General features: G+C 35.5%; 2 protein-coding genes across 7 annotated transcripts; one reads left to right on the top strand and one right to left on the bottom strand.

The window, feature by feature from the left end:
- Positions 1–2,663: 2,663 nt before the first annotated feature.
- LOC136037131 (uncharacterized) lies at positions 2,664–7,044 on the top strand. The gene is made up of 2 exons (XM_065719620.1): positions 2,664–4,611; positions 5,851–7,044. The coding sequence occupies exons 1-2, from the start codon at positions 4,524–4,526 to the stop codon at positions 6,411–6,413; spliced, it is 651 nt and encodes a 216-aa protein (XP_065575692.1). The 5' UTR covers positions 2,664–4,523; the 3' UTR covers positions 6,414–7,044.
- Positions 7,045–7,558: 514 nt separating this feature from the next.
- LOC136036856 (putative nuclease HARBI1) lies at positions 7,559–18,592 on the bottom strand. 6 transcript variants are annotated; one of them, XM_065719189.1, is made up of 3 exons: positions 18,432–18,592; positions 15,262–15,360; positions 7,559–8,599 (listed from the first exon to the last, which is right to left on the bottom strand). In XM_065719189.1, exons 2-3 carry the CDS (start codon positions 15,301–15,303, stop codon positions 7,616–7,618), a joined length of 1,026 nt encoding a protein of 341 aa, XP_065575261.1. In that variant the 5' UTR covers positions 15,304–15,360; positions 18,432–18,592; the 3' UTR covers positions 7,559–7,615. The 6 variants fall into 6 exon arrangements, with proteins under 6 accessions (XP_065575261.1, XP_065575260.1, XP_065575257.1 ...); XM_065719188.1 differs by lacking the exon at positions 15,262–15,360 and adding an exon at positions 13,137–13,266 and having other exon boundaries at positions 18,432–18,590; XM_065719185.1 differs by lacking the exon at positions 15,262–15,360 and adding an exon at positions 13,137–13,319 and having other exon boundaries at positions 18,432–18,588.
- Positions 18,593–23,446: the final 4,854 nt, after the last annotated feature.

The raw sequence follows: 23,446 nt of genomic DNA, 5'->3' as shown, positions 1-23,446 counted from the left end.
AATTTGACGAGAAGCATTGATTGAGGGTATCTGCCATTTCCAATGGGTCGGTTATTTTGGTTCCATCGCTGGAGGTAAAATGATGGATCGACCTGCGGCTTGGGTTGTTTGAAGTGACATATCTCCAAAACTTTTTTGGATTGGTTTTTGCCTCTAGTGCTATCGACTCCTCATATCTTATGGTTGCTTTTCTGGTCGCATTTCTCAGTTTGTTCCTGGCCTTTTTGTACTGCTCTAGATGGGCTGCACTCTCACAATTTTTATACTTTTTCCAAGCTTTCTTTTTCTTATTAATGACTTTTTTTAGCTGTGGTGACATATACGGAGGGGTTCTGGGACGTTCTGAGAAGTAAGTTTTCGTATGCTTCAACTCAAGACTCAGTAGTATGTCCTTGAAAAGCTCCCAGGATGCTTCAGTGTCTTGTTGCAAGGAGTTTTCCCATTCAATCTCTTGTAGGTCCTGGCGTATTTTCTTGTAATCAACAAATGTTCGTTTGATTTTGTTGGTTGGTATCTGATTCAAGATTATTGCACTCAGGATACAAAGATGGTCGCTTGCTCCAAGGGGGGGTAAGTTTGCTGTTGACATAATTTTTTCGGGGTTGTTTGACAGAACGAGATCAAGGAGAGATGGAGTTTGATGATCTCTATGTCTGGTAGGGAACTCAACTGTCTGGACCAGCAGGTTATCAGCAAAGGCTTCAAGAGTTGGATTGGTATAGTTATTTTGAAGAGTAAAGCCTAAACCATCGACCCACCTGGTGTCCGGCATGTTAAAGTCTCCTGTGATGATGACATTTTTGGGGTTACATATTGTCATTTCATTTATAATATTTGCCACATACTGAAATGATTCTTCGGAGCTGGGGGAGGAAGGGCTACGGTAAATCACGCCAATTCTAAACTTTTCAGACCCTACTGTCAATTCAACCAGGATAGACTCTACCCAAAAATAATTGGCACTTGTGAAAAAATCAATGTTATTTACCTTCAAGGCTGACTTGATGTATATGGCAACTCCTCTCCTCACATTGGGTCTGTCCAGATTCGAAATGACTGTGTATCCTGGTATCTGAATATGGCTATCCTCCAGTCTATTTTGAGAGTTTTTTGGGCAAATTTCACTTAAGCACACAACGTCTATATCTTCGTGAGCCAGCAACACTTTTAGCTCATTCAGCTTGTTTGGCAAGGAGTCAATGTTTGTTGACAACACTTTCATCACTTGTTTCTGTCTGCTTCTTCTTCTTCCTGAGCCCGCTGGAACTAGCACGTCATCGTTGGATGACGGACTTTCGTCTGCTTCGCTAGATGCTGCGTCAGTTGAATAAGAATCTGGCGAGTTGTATTCCGATTCAACAGAAAGAACGCAGCTAGTGTCAGATTTGGCAGTTTCAAAACTGCATTCCGATGAATGTTCTTGAGCTGATATGGAACTACTATATAATACACTGTTAAATGACACTAAACTACTATTTACATGTCTTTCGTCTGGCTGTGCATCTAGTGCTCCATCGCCCCCAATGCTGGGGGTGGAGCTCGCTGACCGTTTTTTGAAACGACTTTGCCGTTCCGTACTCCGAGGTCAGTCTCACCGTATGCAATCCGTCTTTTAAGTTCCTCTGTAGCGCTCTTACGTTTAGCTCTGTCCTCTCGGGACTCATCGCTGTGGAACTGTATGTCTGCTTTCAGCTCGACGGATTTTTTCAAGATCTTTACCTTGGTGGCAATGTCTGTAACACTAAAAAGAATCGGGGGAGGGCGGTCTGGGACTTGCTGGGTGGGTGGTTTGTTTGCACCGAGTCTTTTCAGGTTCAGAATTTTGACGCCGGGGAGACTATAATCTGAGGCTAGGTGCTGGATCACAAAGTTTGTATCATCGTCTGTAGGTGAGACACCGTAAGCGATGAGGTTCAGTTTCCTGCGTTGTCTGTCCCTATCCTGCCTCATCACTTTTAGGACTTGGTCCTCTAGGTCAGTACCAACTTTTCCCTCCGCGACTAGTTTAGAAATTCTGCTATCGACATCAGCAACAGAACACTTAGATGCCATGTCTCTTTCAATGTTGGAGATCCGATCACTGAGTGGGTTTACTGCCTCGCTTATTTCTTTTGTGATACTGTCCTTAAATAAGTCGAACGAATCATCAAACTTTTTTGTGATTCGATCTTCAAACTCGGAAAGGAGGGTTTTTACTTGGTTACCAATGTTACTTTGATTGGACGACTGCGGTGCCCTGAGTTTGCACACTGGGCATACCCACTGGCAACCAATTCGCCTTGTCATCTTTGTGAAAAGATTGTACTCAGCTAGGGGCATCTCCAAACACTTTATACATAGCCAATTTTCACAAGAATCACATTCAAGGGCAGATGAGTTAGGGTCTAATGCTACCGCGCACGCTGAGCATTTGTCTTGGCCTTTAATCGGACTGTCTTTCTTCCGCTTAGATGACTGCGATGCCATCTGTGGTTCTTTCTCGAAAAGTCTGTAATTAGTTCGTACTCGTAGGTGGCAGCACTTTTATTCACAACCGCGGTTCTGGAAGTCTAACACTGGTCCATATTACACAGGAAAAGTACTTTTTTCTGGTTCTACAGTTTTGGTTTAGTATATTTGCCAATTTTGTTCTTTGGTTAGTGTTCTATGTCCGCCACAGTTCACTATTATTCACAGAGCAAAAAAACAGCTGGTGTTGCCATATTGCATCACCATCATCACTCAATGTCAGAAAGATTTCAAAATTTAATTTTCAGCAAAATTGAATCCTTTAAGTCTAGCCTATTTAATTACTATTACTCTCCTTTGCAACACTTAGATTAAATTTGTCCAAAAATTCAGCCTGTCTGTGACTTAGATAGTTTGTCCTAACTTGAAAATCCTCTGTCCAAGATTTGTTAGCATTTTTCAAGATTATGCTCAAACTTTAAAAATATGTATACAAGATTAGGCTGCACTATCAGTACATTCATAATATTCAACATTGTATATGGTTGAAATATTCAAGCAAATCAAAGACTTATTAAGAATAAGTTAGGGCAAATTCATTAGCAAATATTCCTAACTCTAGGTGGTATAATAGAGATTTTTTATTAATTTAAATTTTAAAGTGGCAATTAGCTGTCTGACTGCTTGATATTTTACCTTAATAAAAGATGATACATTTAGAGTTTTCGTTTTTAATTACTGTGCTAGTTACCTCATCATTCTATGTGCCCTTACATTACTGATTCCAAATATATTAGTTACTACCCTTGCAGGTGCACCCCAGCCCCCTTTCTAACACCATATATAGCCATAGCTTAGTTACAACTTCGCTGATTATGTTGGTTTGCATTGTTTTTTGTCTTCAAAACTTGTTTCATAATATTATGTTAATGTGAAAAACATTTCCAAAGTTTAGTATAAAGCCTAGGCCTATCTTTATCCCCATTATAGGGGAGGGGGAGTATATATGCAAAGATGGTAATTAGTCCACCACATTCATAACAAATATCTTACATTGTCTGAAAATTCTAAAATGTTTATTCCCCATTTTAATCCCAATGAACTTCAGTGTTGAAGAACAAAAGTTGAGTTTAGATGGGATTTCTCAAATAATTTAACAAATCTTGTGTGTAATTTCTGCTAGCTACTTCATATTATCAATCCATCTATAGTACTTAAGATCATTCCTGAAATTTGAAAAGTTGCCCAAGTCTGAAAAAAAGAACCTAAGACAGATCCAAATAGTTAATGGACATTAGCTATTATTTCCCTAGGTCTATATAATTCTTTACTGTACTATGATACTTACCTCTTGATGACAGCTTAGCAGTAATTTTTGCAGATTAGGACTTCAGTGACAGTAAAATCTACAACTCTTTCCATGTTGTTGAAAATTTGGTGACTTTGAAATTTGATGAATTCCCTTATTACACAATTTGTAACTATTTTGGCCCAAATTTGTCCAAAACTGAATGAATGATATATGGCCACTCAAAACAGGCACTGGATATTGTTGATTTTGTGTGTGTGTGTGTGTCAAAACAGGGCTGAGATATTTCTGCATGTTAGGATAATTAATAAGACGTTATAGGAAATTTGCTCCAAAATAAAAATGCAGGCCAAAATCTTGATACTTAAGTAGGAAAACCATACAAATTACAATTATTCCTTTTATAGCCAAAAAAACAATACTCATCAAAGTTTACAAAATAAGAGTAGAGCTACCTGTCCCTTCCCTCCCCCTCTCAAAACCTCTAAACCACTTGAATTTATTATTAATATTGTATGCAAAAACAATAACAATGAACATGAACAAAGGCAACATAATAGCCAATATTAGGGAAAAGAATTAATGGAAGCAGTCTAATTGTTTAATATATAATTATGTTCATTCATAGAATTCTCAGCAATTTTGGATTTATCAATATAATAAAAGAGAAAATGGTAAAAATGTATTGAATCTGGCTGAGTAAGTGTCTTTTTTAAGAGATATTTACTGTAATCATAAAATTACGCTTCCAATTCTTCTAGAAACAATGGCTCATGATGGGAGAAAGGCTGTTATTTGCTCACTGGTTGGCATTTGCTATGAAAACAACATGTGCTTAATGGATAGTGGTTCAGGTGAGGGAATAAAATCTATGTAAACTTATTTTCAATATCATGTTTGCAGCAATAAATGCAACCTCACCTGCATTCAAAAATTAATCACTATATCTTATCGAATAAGTGTTTTGATTTTATTCCATTTAATGGAATTTGGATTTCAAAATGAATTTCTCAGAAAAAGATCTTACTAACCAATAGAACCTTTGAAACTAACAAACAATACTGTTACTTCATTCTAATTAATTTAGAATAATCTAATTAATTATAATAATTTAATAATATTCAAAAAAAAATTCTATCTGCAAAAGGACCAAATGCAGCTTATTGAGATTTGAAACACAATAAGCTAATAATTTATTGCAATAAGTACTTTTGAAAGCAGCTAAATAATTGGAATTGGCTATCTAATGCTACAAATTTGAAAGACCTACACATCCAAAATCCTTTTAGTGTTTTTAAGTTTTGTTTCATGACCCCCCTCCTTAACAGGTCCTGGAGTCTTTGGGGGGATTTGTGATTGTATTATTGAAAGCTTTTTATTATTCTTTAGTTGAAAAACATAATTCTTTGAATTTTCTAAAATCTCTATATGTTTAACATAGGACAATATTTCTTAAATTACTGAATTTTCCCTGCAAATTGCTTAAGATAGTGATTTTAGTATACCATTTGTATATTCCATAGCAACTGCTTATTCTTGTATATAATAGGCTGATCAGATTAACAATTCTAAGTTTTGCTTAACAGTCAAGCAAGGATGTAAGTCTTGGAGTCTTTATGTTTTTGCAAAACTTTCAAATGTTTTTTATATAATTTGTCTAATTTACAACTTTGTGCCCCCTCCTAAATATGTGTTCCCACCAAGACAAATCCAACATTTGGGCCTGGTTATAGTAATGGAAATTTTCAGTTGTATCAAAACAATTATACTCTTGTTTTTTGCATAATTTCTGTTTGTTAGAAGTTTGACTAGATTATTGATCTTTATTTGGTAAATGTTTGTGTCTTGATTTTAAAAAGGACAGAAATAATTGTGAAATTCATAGCCTGTTGGAGCCATTGAGGAAAGAACATAAACTTTATGCTAAAAAATATCATTCATAAACAATCTCTTTTTAGAAGAAACATTGCTATTCAATGTTTAGATTCTTATTCCAGTATAATTTTCCATCTTTATTTTCTTTGTGGTAACATGTCCCTGCATTGTTATTGCAGTGTGAAATATGTTCAGTGTCATATTTCCTGATTTTCCAGGTGATTTTTTTTGGATGTCTGTCAAAGAAGCTGTTGCAGCTGGAGCAGTTCTTCAGGGAGCACCAATTGTCATGTTGGCTGAAACAACTAATGCAGGAAACAAAACTGAATTACCACAACCAACACTGTCTAATGCCAGTTGTCTAGATGCCCCAGCAATTAACAAAGAATGCAATAGGCCTTCCACATTGATGGAACAGGGCTTTAATGGGGTAGAAGCTCCAATTGCAACATTAGCCAAAACTACTAATACTAGAGACAAAACTGGGCTACTAGAAGAGACACGATCTAATGCCAGTTATGAAGATACCCCAGCAATGAACAAAGAATGGGATAAACGTTCCACGTTGATTTTAATACAATTATGCAAAGACAAGGAAGGTACCAGCAACTATTCAAGAAAGTTTTGGGAAACTGCATCCACAACATTGGAGAATTCACTGTACAAATTTTCTTGGGAACAATGCAAAATAAAGTTTCAAAATTTGAAGGCACAATATAAACAGAAAAAAGAAAAAAAAACAGCAAAGTGGGGAGGGAAGAATAACATGGCAATTTTATGATGAAATGGACAATCTGATGGCAAAGAAGCCAGAAATTTCCCCTGTTGCTACTGCTTCGAATGAAGATGGCTTCAAAATTGACGAAGAAAATTGTGAACATTCATCTGAATCGGATTACACATCTGAGCCAGAAGTCAGCCAAAAAAGGAAAACTAAAAAAAAGAAAACAGTGGTGGAAATATTGCGCAAACTTACAGAACAGGCAGAGAGGAGGCACAAGGAACGATATGAACAGAGGGAGAGAGCACTCAAGTTATTACAAGAAATAAGAGATAAAAATGTGCAATAGCAGCTTTATATTTATCAATATCTAAAACATTAAACTTGATTTTCTCCTTTGTGGTACGATATTCCTTTGAGTGTTACTGCAAATGAAGTGCATATTGTATTAGCACAAAGCTAAATATTTAAGTGATAATTATTACAAATGATTTAGTGATTTATTATGAATGTTTACTTGATTTGCCCTTTTGTGGTGGAAGTGTGCTTTTATTTTAATTTGTTCAGTAATCCTACAATAGAACCTAAAATATTCCAAGTTGTTAAGTATGTCTGTTATACAAATTCTTGTGCTCTTATGCAATTTCGTACTTTTATACATTTTTTTTTACCCAATACAAGAATATATTTATTTGAGATATTACGATCTTCCTTTAATATGCTGGTTGATATTTCCTTCCTTTACATATATATACTTATAATATATATATATATATATATATATATATATATATATATATATATTTAGGTTCTATTGTAGGATTACTGAACAAATTAAAATAAAAACAAAATAAAAGCACCCTGCAATTATGCAATTTTGTACTTTTATACATTTTTTTTTACCCAAAACAAGAATATATTTATTTGAGATATTACAATCTTCCTTTAATATGCTGGTTGATATTTCCTTCCTTTACATATATATTCTAATATATATATATATATATATATATATATATATATATATATATATATATATATATATATATATATATATATATATATATATATATATATATATATATATATATATATATATATATATATATATATATATATATATATATCATTGAGTATATATATCATTGAGAAGTCATGTAATTTTCTATCAAACACATAAATTGACAATAGAATAATAATTGTTTTGACTATCTATTAAGTCTTATACAAAACAAACAACATCTAATCTTAAACAGTATATATTACAGCTGAGAGGCTATTCTTGTCCTTTTGGAGATGCCTGAGTCATCACTATTGCTTGCATTTTCTGCCCTTTCATTAACTAAATTAGGGTCAGTAATACAGTCAATAAAGGCATCATCATTGTCAATACATAAGTTATGTAGTGTACAACATACAATTACTACTTTAACAACAAACTTCAAGTTATTTGAAGGAAATTTGATCAGACGACGAAAACGACCTTTTAGAAAACCAAAACTCCTTTCAATTACCATCCTTGTTGATGATAGCTTAAAATTATAATTTCCTTCATCAACAGTTAGGCTTCCTGTGTCCCTAAATGGGGTAAGAAGAAAATTTTTTAATGGGTAAGCTGCATCTGCTATGATGTGGTGATCAGCATCAAATATGATACTTTTTCTATCAATATTTTTTGCCAAAGGGGATAACCTATAAACTCTTTCATCATGTACCGAACCAGGCATACCAGTAAATGCACTTGTAAATCTAAGTTTATTATCACACACTGCCTGGAGTTGAACAGAATGATAATCTTTTCTGTTAATATATGATGAATGATGCTTCTTGGGTGCCTTAATTTCAATGTGAGTACCATCAAGAGCACCTACAACACCATGAAATCCATTCAAAGATCTGAACCCTTCAATGACACTGTATAGTCTCTGACCCGTTGGCCATACAATGATTGTTGGTGATAGTGCAAAAATACAATCAGTTATTCTATGCACAACTCTACAAACACTTGAAACACTAACACCAAACCTATCCCCCACTGATCTGTAACTGTCTGGGGTTGCGTATATCCATAATGTTATTAGTAATTGCTTTTGAACAGGTATATTCAGTCCCCTATCAGCACACTCTATGGATGTTTTTTGCATGAGGACTTCCACTGTTTCCCTCTTCAGACGGAAGTGAGATTTAAAAACACCATCTCTCATTTTTGGTATTGTCTTCTCATAATAACATATTGTTTTTGCAACCTAGAAAAAAACATTATAACAGTCTAAAGTGGTGCTTTGAAACAGCATTCATTGTATGAGTAGAAAAAAAAGTATACAGGTGCTTAAAGAGATAAATTGACAATAAATTAAAGTTTCTTCTCCTTATTATAACGAACTTGTTTGCAAAAAGAACTATTAAAAACCAGTGACAAAAATAACTTTCTTTCCAACCCAAACCAGAGCAAGCAGACCTAACCACAAATCCACCACTACGTCAGGGGGAGGGGTAAAGTATTTGTATTTGGGCGGTAAAGTCTTTGGACAGTGTGAAGGTAGAAAGCAACTCCTACTTCACAATAGTGAAGTAGACCTGCTATACTTTACCCCCATCCCCCAAAATCTACAAATATATAGCCCAAACTTTGTTTCTAAAGTATTGAATTTTCATCATACTTAGGTATATTTCATTAGGATTAACCTAAATTCACTTCTTCAGTGTTTACATTAAAACACATAAGTATGTTTTTTTAAATGTCAAGGTTGAGTAGAAGTTCTGTTGTGGAACAGATTATTCATATTTGCCTGAACATATTTGACCATGGGTTCTAATTGTGGGGGAAGGGAGATCGAAATATATTGTATTTCGTATTTGTATTTCTAGTATTTGTGTTGAAAAAATCCCCTCTCCCCATAGATTACAGAAGTGTTTTATGAAAAAATTTGCCACCCAGCATTTTTGTAAATTGATGACCTTTATGAGACCCTGCATCAATCCTAGAGACTGCAAGGAATGAGACCAAGACCTTTGTAGCTGAGATAAAAGTATTTCCATTTTATGCAGATTCAAAGGATGTCAAATTGTTATATTTAAGCGTACACATTAAAGTGTTAGTAAATTTGCATAATAAAAAAAGAAATGGAAAAACTCATAAAAGTAATATGATTTTGATGAAAATTGTTCCATCAAATTATGGATGCTCAAAACATTACAATGTTCAACATTCCAAATTTTTTACTCTCTTTTGTTTATAGGTTGGTTATGAGGGTTAAAATATTTAACCAGAGGCTGTAGGATTTATGGGAAAATCTTGGTCAAAATGATGTTCATTTGATCATGAAAAAATATTACTACTACTACTAATAACTCACTGCAGCACCAAGCCGCCTGAGGCCAACACAGCTACGCACGCTCCTCCTCCAACCTAATCTATTTAAAGCCTCCCTCTTTACACCCTCCCAGGAAGTTCCCATTTCCTTTAAATCCTTATTTATGACATCCTCCCAACCCAGACAAGGACGACCTGCTTTCCGTGTAGCCCCAGACGGTTGGCCAAAAAGGACAATCTTCGGTAATCTGTCATCCTTCATCCGTAGAACGTGGCCTAGCCATCTCAACCTTTCTTTCATTATAGCCCCAGAAAGCGGGATTGAACCACACTTTTCGTACAACCTACTGTTTGAAATACGGTCAGTCAGCCGGGTACCCAGAACAATCCGTAGGCAATTTCTCTGGAAAACATCTAGTAAATTTTCATCTGCTTTTCGGAGGAAGCTGCTAAGTCTTGTTTAGGCTGGGAAGGTATTAATAATAGAATACTAATTGCTCATTTTATGACTAAAAAGTTTAGGGTATCAGTTATAGTAGTATATGCCCCCATTGAACCAACTGATGGAGATACTAGTGACTCAGATGAATTTTACTTACAGTTACAGGAGCAAATAGACAGGGTACCAGGTAGAAATATGGTGTTTTTGCTAGGAGATTTTAATGCCCAGGTTGGTAGAAATAGGGATAGATGGTATCCTAGCCTAGGTAATTTTGGTGTAGGAAAAGAAAACAGTAATGGCTATAGGCTTTTGCAATTTTGTAGGTATAACAACCTAGGTATAACCAATACGGTGTTTGGTCACAAAATGGCCCATAAGTTGACATGGTATTCACGTGATGGTAAGACAGCAAACCTTATTGATTATGTTATTGTAAACAGAAGACTAGCAGGATCAATACAAGATACTAGGGTGTATAGGAGTGCCGTTATTGATGTTAAAAGTAAAGATCACCATCTAGTAGTGTCTAAGGTTAATTTAAAGCTGAAATTTCGGAAGAGTAACTCCCTCCCGGGAAGTTATGATGTTGGTAGACTTCAGGATGAAAATTTGAGAAAAAAATTCCAGGAACAGTTGAGTACTAAACTTGAGGGTTTAAAATTTGACAATGTGGAAGATGGATGGAATAATTTCAGAAAAACAATTTGTGAAGTTGCTAATGGTGTCCTAGGGAAGAGTGCTAAGACAGCAACTAGGAATATTAGTGAAAAAGCTTTAGGTTTAATAGAGAGTAGAAGGGGTTTGTATAAGAATTATCTGAGCGATAGGTCGTATGAAAACAAAAGGAATGTAAAGAAAGTGGAGAAAGCATTAAAATATGAACTAAGGAGATGTGAAATGGAGGCGATGGATAAAATTGCTGAGGATCTGGAAGATGCGGCTAGACGGCATAATAGTAAAATATTATACTGGCATGTTAATAAATTGAAAGGGAGTAGCCGATCCGGACTAGTCCCAGTTAAAGATAGAAATGGGGTCACAATTAGTGATAAGGAAAAAGTTAAAGAAAGATGGGTGGAACATTTTGAGAATGTGCTAAACCGAGATACAGTTGCAGGAAAAGATATAGATGAAAATGAAAAAGTTTGTGATACCTTGGATGTGAAGGAAGATTTGTTTAGTGAGGAAGAATTAGCGACAGTACTAGAAGGATTAAAAAATAATAAGGCCCCAGGTGCTGATAGTATGATTAATGAGTTCCTTAAATATGGTGGCTCTGAGGTTAGGAATAAGCTACTGAAGATTATGAACATGATTTTTGAAAAAGGGGAAGTACCCAATGATTTTAGGAAAACCTGAATTAAACCACTGTATAAGAAAGGTGACAAGAGTGAATGTCGGAATTATCGAGGCATTAGTCTGGTCTCTGTAGGTAGCAAATTACTGAGTAATATGATACTTTTTAGACTGAGACATGCTGTAGACAAAGTTTTAAGGGAAGAACAATGCGGTTTTAGAAAAGGTAGAGGATGTGTCGACCATGCTTTCACTCTTAGGTTAATAATTGAGAAGTCCCTTCGTTGTCAAACACCTTTGGTCCTTAGTTTTATCGATTATGAGCAAGCTTTCGATTCTGTTGATAGAACAGCGTTAACAAAGGTCTTATCGTTATATGGTATACCAGAAAAATACATTAAAGTGATTTGCGCTATGTACGAGAATAATACTGCTGCGGTTAAGGTAGGAAATGAGGTTAGCAACTGGTTTTGTATTAAATCAGGAGTTAAGCAGGGTTGTGTTCTATCCCCCTTTATATGGATCATTTTGATGGACTTCGTCTTAAGGAGCACAGGAAAGGCAATTGGAGACCATGGAATCAAATGGGGAGGAAGAACGCTCCTGGACTTAGATTATGCTGATGATTTAAGCATATTAGATGAAAGTGTGAGCAAAATGAATGAATTTTTAGAGGTTTTACGAGTTCAGGGTGCTAAAATAGGCTTGAAAATTAATGTTAAGAAGACTAAGTCACTAAGGTTAGGAATAAGTGAAGATGAACAGGTGACCTTAGGTAACGAAAAGATTGATCAGGTTGGGAGCTTCAGTTACCTTGGTAGTATTATTAGTAAAGATGGTGGGAGCAGTGAAGATGTTAAAAGTAGAATAGCTAAAGCTCAGGGTGTTTTTTCACAGTTAAAAAAAGTTTGGAAGAATAGAAAGATAAGCCTACAAACCAAGATTAGAATATTGGAAGCTACAGTGATGACAGTGGTCAAATATGGCTCTGAAGCAAAAAATATAACAATGATCATTAATGATTTAAAAAGTAAATAATAATAGTCAAGCTTAAAACAAAGAAAAATATTTATTATGTGAGTGGAGTCCCTATGCCTAGCCTACTGCTCAGTCCTTAAGCTAAAGGTTACATTACACTTTATTAAGAGCATGTATAATACTCATAATAGGCTATGTTGAATGTATAGGGTATATACAATATGTTGAAATAAAAAAAAGAAGTTATTTGGAAGGGGATAAAAGTTAGACGTCATATATTGAATAATTTATGTTATTCTGTCGTTTTAAGTCTGAACTTTACACTTTACTTTCATTTGAATCAAATTAAATGTTTCTAACTTAATCAAAAACATGACCAAGCCATGATCTTTTCTAAAAAGTGCTGGGAAGAGAAAAAAAAATGTTTAGCTCATATTTTATTCTTTTTCTCTTTGCAAGGGTCCTACAAACCATTCTGAGGAGGGGGAGGATTTGTGAAATTACAGTTAATGCAATATTCCTGTTGGCTCATACAACAGGGTTCACCTTCTTTAGTATACTGGGACTTGCAATAAAGATCCCTAATAGGATAGCTGAGGTTGCTGCAGTCAGTCGCCCAACAAATAAAATATTGTTAGTCAAGCAGAGGGAACATAGTACTTTTCTTGCAAAGGATCATTGTCATGCCTTCGGCCATACAAGTAAAACTGTTGCTGCACTTAAGTGTAGAAAATCCTAAGGACAAAAAAATTACCTCTTGTGGTGTATTATGACTAACAATACTAGCTATCTGTAAAAGCTCTTCATCTTCATCTGAATCATCTGAGGCAAGCAAAAAATCTTCCAAAATTGCACCAAGATTATCCATATTAGAAACCAGCAACCTAAAGGTGGTAGTCCAATGAGCTTTAAATTTGTATTTCAAATGTATATAAGCCTAGAATAAAAACACATTCACTTGCCAAATATTAGCATTAAAGTGATTCAATTAACATACCCTATTCATATATTTACAAAGGAAACAACGTAGGTTTGCCCTAAAATGGTTTAGGACCATTATCTAGTAAACTAACACAAGAATTATATAAAAAAAAGCTACACTTCAAAAAAAGGAATTTAAGCATTTATTAAATAGCAAAAAGGAATTAGAAAGTTTTGCACAGCCAAAACAGTGCCCAATAGTTAGTAACAACCACATATCTCTTAATAGGGGTGCAGAGGTAGCACCTTTGAAATTGTGTTGGAAATCCAATAGCCTTATTTATACAATGCATGACATCATATAAGAAATTGCAAAAACCACATCATTTGCAAAAACCAAAATTAAGTCTTTTAACAAATTTACTCTGACTTCTGACCTATCTAGATTATTTTTTTATATGAGTATATCTCAAGATACAAATTTTCCCAAAATACAGATCCATTTTCAAGAAAAAGTAAATAAATAAATACATACGTATACAATTATTTCTTACTTATAAAGATAGTAAATACATACATCTATATATATATATATATATATATATAAGCCTCTATATTACCAAAATAAACAATAGTCATGACATGGTTAAGAGCAGCTTATATATGCAGACAATTTAAACTTTTATGGATCAACAACTTTCACAAAAAAAACTGCTCTTCTCTACAAGCAGATCTCATAAACTTATGGGAATTTCTAAACAATCCCTACCACATCTATCATATAGCTAATCCTGCAGGTGCTGATATTCTAATTCAGTTCTAAGGAAGTGATGAGTCACCACCCTAGTCATGAAGAAGCTCAACACAGTCTGTGTTCATCCTCACCTTGAGTTTGATATGACGATTGCAAGCCTGCAGTCCAAGCATGACACAATATCTTGAGAAGATTTGAGCTATGAAGACAGACTACACCAATTACAGCTACCCTCTCTAAAATATAGGCACCAACATGGAGATCAGATACAAATTTACAAGGCAAAGTGGAGAATAGCAACCTGGAGAATATTAGCTTTGAAAATTACTTTAAGACTGCTAAAGTTAAAACTACAAGAGGCCATCCATATAAGGTTTTCAAACCAGTGACTCAGAACAGAGCAAGAGCAAATTTTTGGAGCATCAGAGCAATTGACAATTGGAACTTCCTCCCTGAAACAGTTGTGAAAGCAAAGACCCTAAATTGCTCAAAATAAAACTTGATTAATTCTGGAAAGAAAATTTATATTCACATGACTGCTAAAACAAACTTCACTTTAAACTCAATTAAAACAACACAGGAAGCTAACCATGCATCTAGAGAGTGTCTGACAGGGATGTTTTCCCTATAGACGCTGGATCCTGTAAGTTAAGGTCAAGCCAACCTTCCTTTTGCCAAACAACAAATCCCCTTCAAGCATTAATAAGAAAATCTTGGCCTTTCTACCCTAATATATTGTAGAAAGAGGGGAGACATTATCTTACCAGTAAAGATGGTGAACATCATCACAATCTAGCCCATTCATGCTCAAAGTGAATACAGCAGAACACAAGGCAACCCAAAGAACCTCAACTTCTTAACCAACTGCATCAGTCCATTGTCAAACTCACTAAACAAACCTACTGTGTCAGCCATATCACTTGACAGCTGTAAGATCAAAGTAGATTATGACTGGAAGACAACACCACATGAAAGACACAGTGAGACAAGCAAGCATTTTCAACCAGTGTCTACAAGGTGCAAATATTCAGTTATAGTACAGTAATCAAACTGCCACTTGTCACCCTCTACCATCTGGCACACTTATGCAAAGTCACTTTCCTGAGGTAGCCTCAACTTTAAACTGTCAAGATAAAGGGGTTGTACCAGCTGATCACGATCTAGAGGCAACCACAACATAGTTGGTCTAAAATGTAGAGCTTACTTTGCCTGACCCTTCTGTCTTACTTAATCTTTCAACCTTCATTGCTGGTGAAGTGATTTTGATATTCAAATATCCTTTATGTACAAATAAATGGATGATCTGCAAAGAAATTGTGCAACAATTTTTTGTCAACATATACAGGTTCCTGCTACATTAGTTCCTAGAAAATACAATTTAAGGTACAAGCATACTGAAAATATTACACTATAATTATGAGTAGCCTAATGTAATATGGACTATATATTTCTTTTTTAGGGGAGGGTGTAAAGTGAAACAACTGAAATGACATGAGTAAGTATTTTATAAAGCATTATAGTTGTTTGGGTAATTCAAATTTTTTTTACACTGCTTAGCTAGACACAAGGTGTAACCATTAAGGGGTCTTTTCAATGACTCAAATGGAATTTATACTAGAAGTGATTAGTATGTTTAAAAACATGATGAAAGGAAGAATTGAGTGGTGTGTTCACCATGATCTTAGCTGAGTAATATAAATGCTCTAAATTAACTGAGTTCTGTTTATGGCATAGGCATTATCCAGTTGTATTAGGGACTGGGGTCTAGGATACAATTGTTATGGTAATAATTTGTATATTAGGAATTAAAATGAAAAGGTACTGAAGCCATATGGAGTTGTGTGTTCACCTTTTACCATGTCAAGTACTGTAAAAATTCAAAATATACCATATTCACAAACGGCTTCAAAATCTTGACACGAATAAATCGGCTGGACCAGATCACTTACACCCAAGACTGCTGAAGGAACTGGCAACCATCATCGCAGAACCACTGTCTGACCTATTCCAAAAGTCTATTAATGCCAAATCTGTCCCATCTGATTGGAAAACTGCTTTTGTGACCCCAATATTCAAAAAAGGCAGCAGACTTAAAGCAGAAAACTACAGACCTATAAGTCTCACATCAGTAGTCGCAAAAATCCTTGAAAGAGTGGTCAATGATACAATACTGGAACATCTGAAAGTCAACAATATCCTATCCCCTAATCAGCATGGGTTTCAACCAGGAAAGTCAGTTGAAACAAACTTACTGGAAACATATGACATCATTACAGATTTGCTTGACAAAGGATTGCCAGTGGACCTAGTTTTACTAGACTTTGCTAAGGCCTTTGATAAAGTCCCACACAAAAGGCTAAGAGAAAAGCTTACTGCTGCCCAGTTACACCCCAACCTGGTTGATTGGCTTATGGACTTCCTGTCAGGATGAACCCAGAGAGTCAGGCTATTTGGTGCTGGAGGTGAAAAGGTCTTTTCCGAGCCCTGTGATGTCATCAGTGGAGTACCACAGGGAACTGTTCTTGGTCCTACACTGTTCAACATCTACATTAACAATATATTCAGCAAGGTGGAAAACAACTTGTCTCTCTATGCTGACGACTCAAAGCTATTTGGAGCAGTGAATGTAAAATCCCTGCAAACAGATGTCCAGAAAATCCAGCTGTGGGCAGACAAATGGCTCTTTTTGTTCAATATAAGCAAGTGCAGCACGCTACACTTTGGATCCTCAAACCCATGCGCCCAATACCATATGCATGAACATGCCTCCAACTCCAATTCACCCATCAAGACCAGCACAGAGGAACGCGACCTTGGGGTCATCATTGACAGCCTTCTCAAGTTCCATGCCAACACCATGAAGAGTGTGTCCCAGGCCAACACAAACTTAGGTCTGATCAAAAGAACAGTTACCAGCAGATCCCCACTAGTTTTCCTGAAACTTTACAAGGCACTAGTCAGACCCGTTTTGGATTTTGGCATGTGCGCTGCCTTCCCAACATACAAAGGAGATGTCAGGCTAATTGAGGGAGTCCAGAGGAGAGCAACCAAGGCCATCACAAACCTTGGAGACAAACCTTATCAAGATCGTTTACGGGCTCTCAACCTCCCTACCCTCGTGTACAGGCGCAACCGTAGCAACATGATGATGACCCGCAAATTGCTGAACTCATCATATGCCAAGATCCTGCCCGTCCACCCAGGCCCCACACAGTGCACCAGAGGACACTCAAAGAAGCTGTTCAAGCAGTCAATCAGAGCCAGAAAAAGTTTCTTCACCAACAGAGTTGTCAACCCCTGGAATGAACTGTGCAAAGCAACAGTCTCAGCCCCCACCCCCAAAGCATTCAAGAAGGCACTGCATAAAGAGTGGGCCACGAAAGACTGGAAGTATGAGTGGGACATTCTGTCCTGCTCATACCTGCTATGAGACATCACCGATTCAACTCAGGAGCATTCAACAGATCTACAGATCTTAATTTGCTCTGAAGTGCAAATTAAGGTAATTAAGGTAATTACCAAATAGCCCAGGCCTTTTTCCAAACCAGCCAAACAGACTGTTTGAGCTAAGCCACTAGGTATGGTTGAGCTGCAACCATGCAATCATGACAAACCATGATTGTCATGAAAAGTGTTTTTGTACAAAATAATTGAGTGGTTGAGACTCTGGTTTAACTATGAAACCAATGAAAACAGAAAAATCCATTATGTACTTGATACCCAAAACTAGGTCACTATTTTAGTCACTTTTTAACTGTTGAAATATACTGGAGTAGGTTAGATCATGTCTCAATTTATTCTGACCTCAAACTAATGTGAATTAGCCTATGCCAAATCTTGAGGAAATTACACTAGTACTAAACACTACTAGTAGTAACTCTACTACTAGACTAGTTTGCTGCTAATATGATGCCTTATAGGACAGTGTGACTTCTAAACACTTTTGCAAGTATATTACCTTTGAAATATCTTGCCTAGCCTACTATGACAAGTAAATACATTAATATTACATTAGCTAGGCTAACTTCTTCTTTCCAGGATAAGCTTGGAAAGAAGAGCTTATTGTCTTCTTCAAGCTAACTTCTTCTTTCCAGGGAAGCCTGGAAAGAACAAAGAAATCCTCATTTAAATAGCATATTATAAATGAGTATTCCAAAGAAACTTACGTTTACCCTGATGAATGAAAATTATTTTAGTCCAATAAAACTTTAATCAGAGGTTGGCTAATAGGACTATCAGAGTTTAGTTGAGGCAGGCTAAGAAACTAATTTCAGTGCATAGCCTATGGACTGAACAAAGAATTTCCCTATAAAATATAAATTATCTTCAAAGTAAGAAATGTCACACAAAATTTATGAGAAAATATATTCTTACAAATTAATCTGAATTCTCTAGTCTAGTGTATTATCCTAACTGCAATATTCTATGCACATAATTTTATCAGCTTTCTATTTGGCTAAGAGTAATTGTGTCCCGTCCATCTTTAATTCACCTCCCGACTAGAATTAAAAATAATTAATTATTTCACAAACGAGGAACAGAAATAAGCAGTGGGCGGGGCCTATTATTTTTAATATAGATAACGTGGAACAGATGTCAGTCAAAAAAATTAATCACTATTAATTGTAATCACGACGGGGAATGCACCCAATGTTGTACATTCTTAAAACGGATAAACATGTGAAATCGTTTAACCTAAAGAAAAGACAAGGAAACTGTAAATAGTGCGACCTGTAAGTAATCTTATGCATATTCTCTAGTATTTAAAGGATTTTTGGCGTACTAATCCCATTTTGCAAAGGCTAAGCTTAATGAGAAATCAGAAGAAAAGTTTTTTGGTTGTTAGAAAGGTTGGTTCTTAGGAAGGCATCTGTCACATCGGTGAGATGATCAATTATTGCCATACCAAATAGGCGTTTTTCATATCAGATAAGGTGTTCTTTTCAGATTCTGCATTCTACTGTTTAAAAGCGTTTTACTGTACTCAAAGAAGGATATTTGAGGGTATTACCTTTTGGTTTTTTCATAACAATAAAAATATGCCATTTTTTTCAACTTAATAATGGACTAAGTCTCAGGGATCCATAGTATAGTTTTGAGACGATACCCAAGGGAAATCACTAAAAATAAGAAATTTTTTTTAAGGTAATAACTAAGATCATCCTGCTTCTAAAAATAATTCATCCTAATGTTGAAAACCTTGCATTCTAAGAAAAGATATTTAAGGGTATTATCAACAGGGTTTTTTTAACATTGAAAATAAACCATTCTTCTCAGTGTAATAACAACCTTTTTTACAGATTAAAATAATAACACTTCAAAGGGAATAAATTTTTTTTATTCTTTTTCTAGGCTGCACCTGAAAAGCATTTTAATTTAATGATTGATGATGTGATCACAGACTTCCTTGGGACCAGAGCAAACCTTAACAATGAATACCCATACCCCCCTCATTAGGTATTTTAAGACTCTTGACAACATTATCAATCTAATAAGCTAATAATAGAAAAAATTAGCTTCTGAGATAAAGTTAAACCCAAAATCTTTCTGGAGACATGTTTCTTCTAAAAACCCAAATCATCATACTATTCCTGACCTTGTTGACTGCACTGTACTACACTCATCTCCAATAGATAAGGCTGACATTCTAAATGCACAATTTGCTTCTGCCTTTACCCAAAACTCAGGTACCTCCTCACCAGATCCTCCATTGTATGAAGTGCTTTTCCCTATGCCTGATCTGACAGTAAGTGAAGTAATGGTTTTCAATAGCCTTGAGAAGCTTTATGTAAACAAGTCAAAGGGACCAGACAGTGTTCATCCACATCTTCTTAAGGAGTGCCAAAAAGCTCTCAGTTACCCCCTGTGCATGCTGCTCTGGTTATCTCTTCAAAATGGGGAACTACAGCATGATTGGAAAACATCTTATATAACCCCAATCCATAACAAGAGCTAAGAGCTCATATGGCACTTGTGACAAGGCAAGAAGAGCTAAGAGCCAAGAGATCATATGGTGTGAGCTCTAACAAAATTCTATGAATCAATAGATTGATTTAAAAAGGAAAATAAGAGGCTTAATGCTGGTCAGGATTTAAAATAAGAGCTCTGAGTCATGATGTCCTTCTAAATATCAAAATTCATTAAGATCCAATCACCCACTCGTAAGTTATAAATACCTAATTTTTTCTAATTTTCCCTCCCCCTTTAGCCCCAGATGGTCGAATCTGGGAAAACAACTTTATCAAGTCAAATTGTACAGCTCCCTGACATGCCTACCAATTTTGATCATCCTAGCACATCCAGAAGCACCAAACTCGCCAAATCACTGAACTCCTCCCCCCAACTCCCCCAAAGAGAGCGAATCCAGTATGATTCTGTCAATCATGTATCAAGGACATTTGCTTATTCTATCCACCAAGCTTTATCCCAATTCCTCCACTCCAAGTGTTTTCCAAGATTTCCCCCTCCAACTCCCCCAATGTCAAAAGATCTGGTCGGGATTTGAAATAAGAGCTCTGACACATGAATTCCTTCTAAAAATCAAATTTCATTAAGATCCGATCATCTATTTGTAAGATAAAAATACCCCAATTTTCACATTTTCCAAGAATTCCTGTTTCCCCCTCCAACTCCCCCCAATGTCACAGGATCTGGTAGGAATTTAAAATTAGAACTTTAAAGCACAAGATCCTTCTAAATATCAAATTTCGTTAAGATCTGGTCACCCTTTCATAAGTTACAAATACCTCAATTATCAAAATTACCCCCCACCCAATTCCACCAAAGAGAGCAGATCCGGTTCGGTTATGTCAGTCATGTATCTTAGACAGGTTTCTATTCTTCCCATCCAGTTTTATCCTGATCTCACCGCTTTAAGTATTTTCTAAGATTTCTGGTCTCCCCCCCAACTGCCCCCCCCCCCCAATTACACTTGATCCGGTTGAGATTTTAAATAAGAGATCTGAGTTACAAGGTCCTTCTAAATATGAAGTTTCATGAAGATCCGATCACTCCTTTGTAAGTTAAAAATATGTAATTTTTTTTTTTCAGAATTAGCCCCCCCCCCCAATAGAGCGGATCCATTCCAATTATGTAAATCACGTATGTAAGACTTCTGCTCTTATTTTTCCCACCAAGTTTCATCCCGATCCCTCCAATCTAAGTGTTTTCCATGATTTTAGGATCCCCACCCCAAACTTCCCCCAATGTCACCAGATCTGGTCAGGATTTAAAATAAGAGCTTTGAGACACGATATCCTTCTAAATATCATATTTCATTGAGATCCAATCACCTGTTCGTAAGTTAAAAATACCTCTTTTTTTCTAATTTTTCAGAATTAACCCCTCCCCCAACTACCCCAAAGAGAGCGGATCTTTTCCTGTTATGTCAATTATGTATCTAGGACTTTTGCTTACTTTTCCCACCAAGTTTCATCCTGATCCCTCCACTCTAAGTGTTTTCCAAGTTTTAGGTTTCCCCCTTCCAACTCCCCCCCCCCCAATGTCACCAGATCTGGTCAGGTTTAAAATAAGAGCTCTGAGACACGATATCCTTCTAAATATCAAATTTCATTGAGATCTGATCACCTGTTCGTATGTTAAAAATACCTCATTTTTCTAATTTTTCAGAATTACCCCCCCCCCCCCCAACTACCCCAACTAAGTTTTTTTTAAATTTCAATTCTCTACGTAAATATATCTATATAAATAGATTCTATGTAGTGCATTTATTGATATTAAAGAAACAAATTGTTCTATTTTTAGTATTTATTTAATCAATTAAGGCTAGGCTCGGTCAGTTGTATTTTGACATTGGAGGAGTATTTCTCAATTTAAAATGCCATATAGATCGTTTCTTTGCGGATTTTCAATGTCTGGAAAAACAACACATTTAACAAAAATTATTCAAAATGTGATAAAATGTTTTTAGATTATCTAAATAATATTTATTACTGCTATAGTGTGTGGCAAGAGACCTAATATAAAATAAAGAGTATTACACAAGACATAAAATTCATACGAGGACTTGACGTGTTGAACATTGTTGAACCAGACTCGTGGTTGATTATCGATAGTTAGCTGAATTGATTCAAGAATGATCTCAGGAGATGTTGCAATTATTTATGGTCTGGTCTTATCAAATTTTTATGAAATTGAACCAAACTCTTGGTTTATTATTGATGATTTAGTTGGATCCATTGAATAATGGTCTCGAGAAATGCTACAGTTGTTTACTTTCCGCTCATATCATCATCAGGTTTCCGTAACGATAGCTCTACACAATCTCTTTCATCAGGGCAAATGTATGAGATCATTTGCTTTGAATTGAACCTACTATATTATTTACAAGGTTGTTCGTGATTCAAGTTCTCTAACATCTCTCAATAAACAAATATGTCCCATTGCTCTAAAATTTCTACAAGTCAGGCAACAAATCAATCCTTTGCTTACATTGTATTGGATCTCAATCAGAATATACCCGAGGATTGGCGTGTAATCCTAAATATTTTTGACAAGGAAATTACCCTATTTCTGCCAGTGAAGAGTAAAAAAGGTCATTTGTAGCCGTCATGACACTGGAAAAACTACATGAAAATGTACATTTATTTTCAGTTCTAATCAGTTCATAACCGGCACTTAGGAAAGCCACACTCAAACATGGTATTGACAAAGAATTTTTCCTTTTTCTTTTTTTTCAATAATAACATAAAAATAAAACTTATACGAAGCATTATTAAATTGATTTATTAAACTATTATTACAACTTTAAAACGACTTCTGAAAAAAATAAAACGTTAAAAATAAATATTCAATCAAAATTTTTGCTTTTTTGGGATTTCCTGCTTCTTTCAATCAGTAAAGATATGTAGACTTTCCAGTTTTCTTAAGATCCTGTGCACAGGCACATTCGCCTGCCAATTTTACTTGGAAAATCATGAAAATTTTCTTTTGCTTTACAAACTCTAAGCTGTATTTATGAAATTTTTTTTATTTTGAAAAGTTAAATTTTACAGGGCCACATTAATGATTTTTTTTGGGGGAAGGGACATGATTCGTTTGGGAGGAGTGTTTATAAAAAGATATTTTTTACGAGGGCGGTTGCAAAAAAACTTAACGAAACGTATAAAATAAATTTTATTGACACTTTTGTAGTTTTTTAAGAGTAGAATTTAAACTTTGGGTGACTGAGGGGACAAGCTGAATCCTTGTAAACCCTTCAATCAGGATACGGCCTTGATTTTTTACTTGCCAAAAAACAGATTTTTTTTTCGCTTTCGCTTTGAAATCGCTTAATATATGTTACTTTCAATAAAGCAAGAATAACGCTTGCGCTATAATTAGAGTACCAGGGGGACGACTTCCCAGTCCATATATCTAGTAGTTTCTGT

This window comes from Artemia franciscana, chromosome 16, assembly GCF_032884065.1.
Source record: "Artemia franciscana chromosome 16, ASM3288406v1, whole genome shotgun sequence".
NCBI lineage: Eukaryota > Metazoa > Arthropoda > Branchiopoda > Anostraca > Artemiidae > Artemia > Artemia franciscana.
This window is presented reverse-complemented; position numbering and strand designations above follow the sequence as displayed.